This window comes from Bos taurus, chromosome 15, assembly GCF_002263795.3.
Source record: "Bos taurus isolate L1 Dominette 01449 registration number 42190680 breed Hereford chromosome 15, ARS-UCD2.0, whole genome shotgun sequence".
NCBI lineage: Eukaryota > Metazoa > Chordata > Mammalia > Artiodactyla > Bovidae > Bos > Bos taurus.
The window spans coordinates 22,585,171-22,595,930 of NC_037342.1; the positions used below are offsets into that span (position 1 = coordinate 22,585,171).

The window sequence follows — 10,760 nt, forward strand, 5'->3', positions numbered from 1 at the left end:
GACGGTTGAGACATCAACACATTTAACTTTGAGGAAACAATTCGATTTGTAACAAGATTAATACAAATTCATTATTGTATTTGAATACAATAGAAATTCACCACAGGGGCTTGTGCCCCAGTGAATTTGAGGGTGAATCTGGTGAGTGTCTTCATATAGAATTAGCTTTAATAAAATAGAGCAAGAACTCTGCAAATACCGTGACATATTTTACTAAAGCAAATAAGTAAAGCAGCTTCTCAGAAATTCTTTCTATCATTTTACCTTTTGTTTTGATTCCTTAAACTGTATTCAGAACAAGTGAAGTGTTAGAGGTTAGAGTGTTTATCTCCCATGTAGTCAATGCCTGGGAAACATTTATATTATAAGTGATCTTGGATAAATAATTCACTTATCTGGGTCTGTGTTTTCTTATCTGTAAAGTGAGAGGACTGAACTAGAATGTGAATCTCTATCTCAAAAATCTCTGGTTTATAATTATTTAAAGTTATTTTATTTCCAACCCAATGGGGGAAAGGAGAAAAATATTTGAAAACGTGAGGAATATTTGCTGCATATTAATAATTCAATGCAGAACAAAGAGCATATATAGCTGGAGTCAGGAGGCATTTGAGAGAAACCATCACTGGGGCTTTAATTTCTGCCATGCCCATGATTTTATCCATCCTTTCCAGTGCCGGAGACAGTGCCAGTCACAGTAGATAACTATTTAATAGGTAACTATTTAACGAAAGAATGAATTGAGGAAAGACATGACCAGGTGCATACTGGGAACTGTAAGTAGTTTGAGAAGATGCAAGAAAACAAGGTCTTTTCACTCTGGAGATGTCTACAATGGACAGAGAATTGCTAATATGTGTATGTTTCTCAAGTGAATGTGCTTGCATTGTGGCAACCTAGAGTGATAAATCGGAGAAGGCACTGGCAACCCACTCCAGTACTCTTGCCTGGAAAATCCCATGGACGGAGGAGCCTGGTAGGCTGCAGTCCATGCGGTAGCTAAGAGTTGGGCACGACTGAGCGACTTCACTTTCACTTTTCACTTTCATGCATTGGAGAAGGAAATGGCAACCCACTCCAGTGTTCTTGCCTGGAGAATCCCAGGGACGGGGGAGCCTCGTGGACTGCCGTCCATGGGGTCGCACAGAGTCGGACACGACTGAAGCGACTTAGTAGCAGCAGAGTGATAAATGGCTCCATGCATGCATGTGGATGATAAAGACAGCTTGAGCGGTCTCCTTAATATGACTCATTACAAATAGTCCAAAGGTAGTATTTCTGAAAGCCGCGTGATACCCCACGTGCCCTCAAATTTTGCTCCCTTTAAACTATATAGGCTGTCCCTGGGACTCATCTCAGAATAAGCAGCAACTGGCGGTTTCTACTGTAACCCAGGGCTGTCTAGAAGAGAGTGGGAAGGACTTCATTGAGCAGAGGTAACAATGAAAGACACTAAGCCCCCAACCACCTTATTCTAACGCTCCGAGGCACGCCCACCTCTCTGAGTGCTTGCTATTCCAAGAGATGAGGATGGTAAGGGACCTCGGTTAGGGCTTCCCAGGTGGCGCTAGTGGTAAAATGGTAAAGAACCCACTTGTCAATGCAGGAGACATAAAAGAGGCCGGTTTGATCCCTGAGTGGGGAAGATCCCCTGGAGGAGGGCATGGCAACCCACTCCAGTATCTTTGCCTGGAGAATCCCATGGACAGAGGAGCCTGGCAAGCTAAGGTCCACAGTGTCGCAGAGAGTCGGACCAGCCTGAAGGGACTTGGCACGCACAAGGGACGTCTATTAACGGCCTCCGGCCGGCAGAGGGAGCCCAGCCTCAGCGAGAGGCAGAGAGAGCGTCTGCCGGGCGCCCGCCGCGTAGCGCCGCCGCGGAGCGAGGCTCCGCCCATCCCGGGCTGGCGGCTGGCCGAGGGTTGAGGACATCGGGCGGGCGCGGGCTTGTAGAGCCATGAACGGGGCAGGGTCGGGCCCTCGCCGGCGGGCGCGAGTGTCCCGCCTCGTCTCCTTCAGCGCGACCCACCGCCTCCACAGGTGGGGTGCGCCCTCCACAGGTGGTGGGGACAGGGCCGTGGAGCCCCGGGGTGAGGGCCCGGGTGTGGGAGGAGCGGGGCTGCGGCGGATGAAAGGCTGGGTGCGCGCCGCGGCCTCTTTTGGCCCCTGTGCTTTGTTGTTGGCGTCACAGCAGTGGCGACTGGAGTTGACCCGGTACCTGGGGTCCCTGATGTTCAAAGCAGTTGAATTCGCCCAGGTTACTCAGTGCCAGGCACATAGTAAACAGGCAGAGCGTGCTAAGTCGCTTCCGTCGTGTCCGACTCTGCGACCCTATGGACTATATAGCCCTCCAGGCTCCTCTGTCCATGGGGATTCTCCAGGCAAGAGTACTGGAGTGGGTTGCGGTGCCCGGCTCCAGGGGATCTTCCCGACCCAGGGCTCGAACCTGGGTCTGCTGCATTGGCAGGAGATTCTTTACCACTAGCACCACCTGGGAAGCCCGAAACACTCAATACGTGTTAGCTACTATAATGTATCAAAAGCGTCATCTTTCCTCGCTAATATCGCTACAGCAGGGCGAGTTTTGTCCACTTATTACTGAACAGAAAATGAACCTTGATGTTCACTTGCCCGAGAGTAAGAAGCACAGTTGGGGTTTTGAACGCAGAGTACTCAGACTGCTTGATTGCACTGAAGAGTTGATTTTGAGGAGGGTGTTGCCACTCATTAGCAAGCTCGGCTGTCTGCGCATGTGTTTCTTGGTCTATACCATGGGGTCGCTAAGAGTCGGACACGACTGAGCGACTTCACTTTCACTTTTCACTTTTCATGCGTTGGAGAAGGAAATAGCAACCCACTCCAGTGTTCTTGCCTGGAGAATCCCAGGGACGGGGGAGCCTGGTGGGCTGCCGTCTATGGGGTCGCACAGAGTCGGACACGACTGAAGCGACTTAGCAGCAGCAGGATGAAGATAATAATTTCTACCTAACAGGATTCACCCATCCATTCATTCACTGGACCGCTATTTGTTATTGGATCTTGGTGCTAGGCAACAGGGATGCAGCAGTGATCAAGACCTGTCACAGTTTTCTGTCTGGAATGTACAAACTGGTCAGTTTTGTGGCAGGTACAGTGAGGTAATTTTGTGCAAAAACTTTGTGAACAGTAGCACTCTAAATGTAAGAGGTAGGTGAGCAGGAGAAAGGAAAGTAATAGAATCTCAAAAAGAAAGGGGTTATTTATTAGGAAGCTCCAACGTATGAGAGAGGTAAGGCCTCATTGAACGTGCACGGTTGACTGGACAGGTATAGGCACAAAAATCTATTAAGAAAATGGTTCCCTGCCTGGAACAATAGCTGAGTATTGTAATTTTAAAGTTTACCGGGGTTTGAATACCCCTCAATGGATTGGTGGGGTTATCAGTAGGCAATAGTTGAGGAGAAATAAAGCAAGATTTTAAAGAGATGTACTAGGTCATGTAATTATTTTCTAGAGGAATGAGTTTTTTATTCAGATTTTTGAAAAACTTATTTTCTGTTGGGTTATAGTCGATTAACAATGTTGTAGTTTCAGGTGAACAGTGAAGGGATTCAGCCATACATACATGTGTATCCATTCGCCCCCAAACCAGGAGGAATAAGATTTCAAGCTACTTGAGGATAACCATCTTCTTTTTTAAGTTACTGTGTACCATTGCTTCATTCAGCCTATGCCTAGTATGTAGTAGGTGCAGTAAGTCCCCATTATACAAACCTTCAAGTTGTGTACTTTTCAAAGATGCGAACACACATCTCGTTCCAGCAAGGAACCAGAACATGTGCCATCAATGTCAGGCATGAGTGAAGTTGCAGCTTGCTCTTTGTCTCCTGTTGTTGACGATCCTTCAGCTCTACCATTTTCCACCTCCTCTAAGGAAATCAGTCCTGAATATTCATTGGAAGGACTGATGCTGAAGCTGAAACTCCAATACTTTGGCCACCTGATGCGAGGAACTAACTCATTTGAAAAGACCCTGATGCTGGGAAAGATTGAAGGTGGGAGGAAAAGGGGACAACAGAGGATGAGATGGTTTTTGGATGGCATCACCAACTCAATGGGCATGAGTTTGAGTAAACTCTGAGAGTTGGTGAGGGACAGGGAGGCCTAGTGTGCTGCAGTCCATGGGGTCACAAAGAGTCAGACACGACTGAGCAACTGAAGTGAACTCCCTCCTCCAGTCACTAGCTCTTTTTGCCTGTTCACTTGATGCTAGGCCCTATATGCCAGCTGTTGTACTATACTACTGTACTTTTCAAGGTATTGTACTGTAAGATTACAAATGTTTTATTTTTTGTGTTTGTTTTTTATGTATTATTTGTATGAAAAGTCTTCTAAACCTATTAGAGTACAGAACTATATAGCTGATTTATGTTAGTTGGGTACCTTAGCAAACTTTGGGCTTACGAACACATTCTCAGAATGGTACTCTTCATATGTAGGGGACTTACTGTATTCAGTAAATGTTGAGTTGAAAAATGGAAGGGTCTTCAGCAGATCAGCTTTTGAAATCTTGCTGTGGAACAAGGATGTTGAATTTATTTATGCTAATTTGTATGGTATGTTTGTCTAATTAGGAGACACATTGTGGTTCCTGACATAAAATTAAGTAATGAAATCAAATGGATTTATGCCTCTATTTGATGAGCTAAAGATTAATAAGTTGTGAAGTTTTTCAAAGGCTAGAGAAAACAGTAAGTGTAGGGAACAGAGAAGGTATCAGAACTTGTGTCATGTTGATTTTTTTTTTTTTTTTTTGGTCAGCAAATCTCTTAGTAATGAAGAAAACTTGAAATTATTTGGGAAGTGCAACAACCCAAATGGCCATGGGCACAATTACAAAGGTGAGAGAAAAACTGGTGAAATTTTAGCCCTTTCAATAATGATGAATGACTGTTGAGCAACTGGGGTCCTAATGAGTAAGAAACTTTATGGACAGAGCATGAAAGCTTTGAGTCTTGAATGAGAAAGTAAATGAAAGTTCAAAATGAAAAGATCTGTTGCCTTAGTTGGATGTATCTTAAGTTATAGTTGAAAACAGAATGGTTTAAATAATTTTTTCCTTGACCTTCGAGTACATGACATTCCTTTGGCACTGTGTTTTCTTCTAATTAGGTATTGCTAAGGTCAATGTTAAAATTAGATTGTATTCACTGTGTAAGTAATGACTGACAAAAAGAGAGTATTGGCTCAAGATGTCCTGTATGACAGGAAAATAAGTTGGGTCTAAAACTTTGACAGCAGTATTCTAAGGAGGTAATTATTTTATGCAAGGACAAGAGACTTGTTTATTGAGATACAGATGATATAAAAAAAATAGGTGTGTAAGCCGTAGAGTATCACAGCAAATGATATGATGGAGTAAAAAGACCAGAAAAGATGTCAGAATATTGGGCTTTCACGTGTAGTTACTGTCTCTTACTTGATCTGTATCTCTAATTCTGTTTGCTCACTTATACCTAATGGTGTTTCTGTGAAGCTGAAAGAAATATGTAAAAGTCATTAATTTGCAAAGCACTCTGATCATCAAGATCTTTCAGAAGTTTCACTTTTTAAAAATTAATTAATTTTAATGGGAGAAGAATTGTTTTACAACGTTATGATGGTTTTGGCTCTGCATCAATATAAATTGGCCACAGGTATACATTTCTTCAAAATTACTTGTTAATCTACAAATCATTGCTATATGCTGTGTTTACATTTTTATGAGTAAAGGGACAAGAATTTTAGGCCCGGTAATAGTTTGCTTGTTCAGGAAGGTAGGAGCAGCTCAGTGTGTAGCTGGAGTTCTTCCTGTACATTTTCTACTTTTATAGGCAGTGATTAAGCAGCATCTTGAAGTAGAGATTCCTTCCAAGTACATCATAAGCAGAATTTATACCCTTTTTGGCCTTGGCTAAGCACTCTTACGTTCCTCTGCCATGGTCGAACTGCATTAGTTGATAAAAAGATCTTAAGTGAAAGAACAGACATTGTTGGGGGGTGGGGGGAATGCAGCTTTGTAGAACAGAGATCTAACACCTAATTTATGTTGCTAACTTGTGTTTGGATGTTAATCTGTTGAAAGTCATGTTGGAAAAAAAAAAAAAGAAAGTCATGTTGGTTTTTTGGTTATTTTGTTTTCTTCCCCATAGTTGTGGTGACAGTACATGGAGAGGTACGTGCTGAACATGTCTGTGGTTTGTGCAGATTGCTGGGCCCTCTTTCAGCCACAGTAATGGATTCTGTGTTGAAAAGTTCTGTTCAGATTCGTGTTGCTTCATTGTTGGTCTTTGTGGATGGTGAGCTGCTGCCATTTCAGGCCTTTCCTCTCCCAAAGCATCATCTGTCATGTGCTGTATGTGGACAGGTAGAAGGGCAGTGCAGTGGAAAGGGAGCCTCGAGTACTTGGTGTTTCCATGCTGAGATGGATTGTCTTGGGGATGAAGGCATTGTGGGACCAGTTTCTGCACATGTTGCAGTCTTTAGTAATTTACCAGAGGTTAAAATATGAAGAGCATACTATAGTAATAACTCACCTTTGTTTATTCTTTAGGTTGATCCTGTTACAGGAATGGTCATGAATTTGACTGACCTCAAAAAGTATATGGAGGTAATGGCATGCTGGATACTATTTTGTGCTGTCTTCAGAATATAATATTTGATGGCCCCCTTTTCACTTTCCCAGCCAGGTATCATCAGAGGTCCTGTGACCTGGCAAGTGGAATTGGGTGTGGGAATGAGGTAGTATTAATAGTTGGAGGAGCTTCTCTCAGTGTTCTCTAAAGGTGTTGGGATGACTGAATGGAAATTAGTCATGGTTGTATTACAGTGATAGGAATGAATGTAGTGTGCTCATCTTGTCTTCTTTGTTGACATATCCTGATTTCCTCTGTTTAACAAATTCTTCCCTTCTTTCAGGACACAGCTTTATCCTTGAAGCTTTCTATTCCTGAAATCGGTGAATTTTCCTTACATCTTTAATCACAGATTTTAATACTATCCTGTTTTATTCACTCCAGCTTTACGATAAACTCACTGGGGCAGTTGATGATAGGGATAACAAAAAAGAAGGTTTTCAGTAAAAGACTTACTGCTTATATCATTACAGAATTCTTGGATTGTAAGAGACTGTAGAGGTCATCCATGCCAGCTTCTTCCTTCCTTTGACTGAGATTGAGAGATACTGACTAGTTAACCTCCCCTACTTGCCCTCAGTCATGTAATTAATCCTTTGCAAAGTTGGGAATTAGATTTCCTTCCATCCAGCTTTGTTTTTATTATGCCATCATTTCACCTGTTTGTTTTGCTTCAACTTTGCTCCTTACTTTTGTTTTAAAATTTGACATTTGTTTAATTAAAACTGTTGTTATGAATAATCGTTACTTCTTTCATGTTGCTTATCTTACATATATGTAACAAGTTTGCCTGCTTTGCATCAGTCTTTGAGCTGAGCACTAGGAATCCAGTGATGAATGAGACATAACTCGTAGCCACAGCGTGCTCACATGACTTTATAGCAGGTAAAGAACACTCAGTGTTAAGTGAGTGTTGGTTGAATAAATGAAAAGGAGAATGAGTGAGTGAGCAAACAGTGCTGTGCTCAAAGTACTTTAGGAAAGCTATAAAGACAAAGTTCTTGCAAACACTAGTGACATAAATATATATACATGAAGGTTTATAAGAAACACCCTAGGCAGGCATACAGCGAAATACCAGAGGAGAAATTCTCTGCACTTTTTCCCCATCTTTGTGTACTTGAAGGATGCTGCATACCACATACTTTAAAAGTGGCTTATGACATACAGAGACAAATTAGAAAGAGCCCCGTAGAAGAGGTCTCAATGGAAAAGTTGGGATCTGAACAGGAGTTTTCAGTTAAAACAAAGATTAAACAAGGATTTATTTTCTTGATATCCATGTGGATATCATTTATTTTAAAGTCTGTTTGGTTTAGGACTTACTCTTTTTATATGATTCTGATTTTTCTCAGAAAATGATTGTTATTGTTATTATTAATGTACCTTCTTAGAACCATACCATATGGAAACTTAGATTGTTCCACAAATTCTTTCTTTTTAATTGAAGTATAGTTGATGTATAATATTATATGTTATGGGTGTACAGTATAGTGATTGACGATTTTTAAAGGTTATACTCCATTTATAGTTGTTATAAAATATTGGCTGTATTCCTCATGTTGTACAGTATGTCCTTTTAGCTTATTTTATATGTAATAGTTCATACCTCTTAATCCTCTATCCTTTTATACCCTTCCTCCCTTCTCTCTCTCCACTGGTAACCACTAGTTTTCTTCATCTAGTGAGTCTATTTCTTTTTTGTTATATTCACTAGTTTATTAATTTTTTAAGATTGCTTAGGTTTTTTACAATAGCTAAAAGTAATACAAAAAGTGAAGTGAAAGAAGTCACTCAGTCGTGTCCAACTCTTTGCGACCCCATGGACTGTAGCCTACTAGGCTCCTCCATCCATGGAATTTTCCAGGCAAGAGTACTGGAGTGGGTTGCCATTTGCTTCTCCAGGAGATCTTCCCGACTCAGGGATTGAACCTAGGTCCTCCCGCATTGCAAGCAGACACTTTTACCATCTGAGCCACCAGGGAAAGTTTACAAAGAATAAGGCAATTACAATTCTTGCCAATGACAAAAATGCTGTGTATAATATATATAAGTATTAAGAAGCCAGTCTTTGCATGTTTTTAGTTTTCTTTCTAAGAGCCCAGGATCATTGTTAAAGTACTCCTTATGGCAGAAACTCAGAACACCTTACATAATTTCAGTCTTAATCTGCTTTATAAAACATAGTAATCATTGAAAGTGTGTCCTAACTATATTGTGGCATTGTGCTGAAGGTGAGACTGTTAGAGAAAAGTATTTGTGGTAACATTTTGGACAGAATTCAAGAAGTGTTAAACTAAATTCTGAATCACAGAGGCTTGTTATGAGAAAGAACCAGTGAATTCTCTATCTGTTGGTTTCTTGCCTCTCTACATTCAGTAATGAGGATATCCAGCCATTATAGAGAGCTAGGCCTTTTTTTATTTTATAACTTTAAACTTTCTGAGATTGTTTTGTAAGACACAAAGTTCTTGCAAGTACTGAATTAGTGACGAGATGATAAGATTTAGAGGCAAAGGTAGGACACTTTGAAATATGATTCATAAATGGAATCAGTGATATTTTCCTTTGTTTTGTCTGTAGGAGGCAATTATGAAGCCCCTTGATCATAAGAATCTGGATCTAGATGTGCCATATTTTGCAGACATTGTAAGGTGAGTGACTGTTTTACTTTATATAGAAGAATTTAACATTTTACTTAATTATTGTGTGACTTTTTTTTAGTGTAATGATATCTTTTAAAACTAGAATTTTTATTCTCTGTAAATGTTAAACATGAAGTTTTGCTTATTTGTCTTTTGACCTTCTTTCCTTTTCTTCTCCAGCACAACAGAAAATGTAGCCGTATATATCTGGGAAAACCTCCAGAAATTTCTTCCTGTGGGAGTTCTTTATAAAGTAAAAGTATATGAAACTGACAATAATATTGTAGTCTATAAAGGAGAATAACTCTTAGAAATTAATTTCCATCCATATTTGAAGAAGATCTTTATCCCCTTGAACAATTAAGAAGTCATCACCTTACTGTTGCACTTCCACATTGTGTTCTGGAGTCATTGTGAATGAGTCCTGTTCTAGACTCAAATCTAATTTAAAACCAAGTTTGTAATGTATTCTGAGTATCATTTAAAGAGTCTTTCATCTGTAGATTAAAATCACTTCAGCAAAATATTCTGGTGTAGAATCATTTGGAAGCAAAAGAAATCTGTGTGTTTTTTTTTTCATTATCTCATTTTTAGTATTCATTTTTTTCTTGGTATAATATAAATGGAAAAAATGTTTATAAGACTGACAGGTGAAAATTATAAAAAATACCAGTGACCACAAAGTCTGAAAACAGACTACATAGTATTTCTAGTAGATTGCGCTCCCTTGATTACTTCTTTTAGGATATGCTAAACGTGTTCCACTGGAAAAGGGAATGGCAAACCACTTCAGCATTCTTGCCTTGAGAACCCTATGAACAGTATGAAAAGGCAAAAAGATATGACACAGAAAGATGAAATCCCCAGGTCGGTAGGTGCCCAATATGCTACTGGAGAAGAGCAGAGAAATAACTCCAGAAGGAATGAAGAGGCTGAGCCAAAACAGAAACAAGACCCAGCTGTGGATGTGTCTGGTGGTGAAAGTAAAGTCTGATGCTGTAAAGAACAGTATTGCATAGGAACCTGGAATGTTAGGTCCATGAATCAAGGTAAATTAGAAGTGGTCAAACAGGAGATGACAAGAATGAACATCGCATTTTAGGAATCAGTGAAGTAAAATGGACTGTAGTGGGCTAATTTAATTCAGATGACCATTATATCTACTTCTGTGGACAAGGATCCCTTAGAAAAAATGAAGTAGCTCTTATAGTCAACAAGAGAGCCTGAAATACAGTACTTGGGTGCAATCTCAAAAATGACAAAATGATCTCTGTTTGTTTCCAAGGCAAACCATTCATATCAAAATTCATTACAATATCAGTAATCCAAGTATACGCCCCAATCACTAATGCTGAAGAAGCTGAAGTTGAATGGTTCTATGAAGACCTATAAGACCTTCCAAAACTAACACCAAAAAAAGATGTCCTTTTCATTATAGGGGACTGGAATGCAAAAGTAGGAG

At 40.3% G+C, this 10,760-nt stretch overlaps 1 protein-coding gene across 2 annotated transcripts; it reads left to right on the forward strand.

Moving 5' to 3' along the window:
- The first annotated feature begins 1,896 nt into the window (after positions 1-1,896).
- PTS (6-pyruvoyltetrahydropterin synthase) lies at positions 1,897-10,066 on the forward strand. 2 transcript variants are annotated; one of them, NM_001113537.1, is made up of 6 exons: positions 1,916-2,040; positions 4,801-4,880; positions 6,171-6,193; positions 6,572-6,628; positions 9,237-9,307; positions 9,479-10,066. In NM_001113537.1, exons 1-6 carry the CDS (start codon positions 1,958-1,960, stop codon positions 9,600-9,602), a joined length of 438 nt encoding a protein of 145 aa, NP_001107009.1. In that variant the 5' UTR covers positions 1,916-1,957; the 3' UTR covers positions 9,603-10,066. The 2 variants fall into 2 exon arrangements, with proteins under 2 accessions (XP_059730596.1, NP_001107009.1); XM_059874613.1 differs by lacking the exons at positions 6,572-6,628; positions 9,237-9,307; positions 9,479-10,066 and having other exon boundaries at positions 1,897-2,040; positions 6,171-6,565.
- Positions 10,067-10,760: the final 694 nt, after the last annotated feature.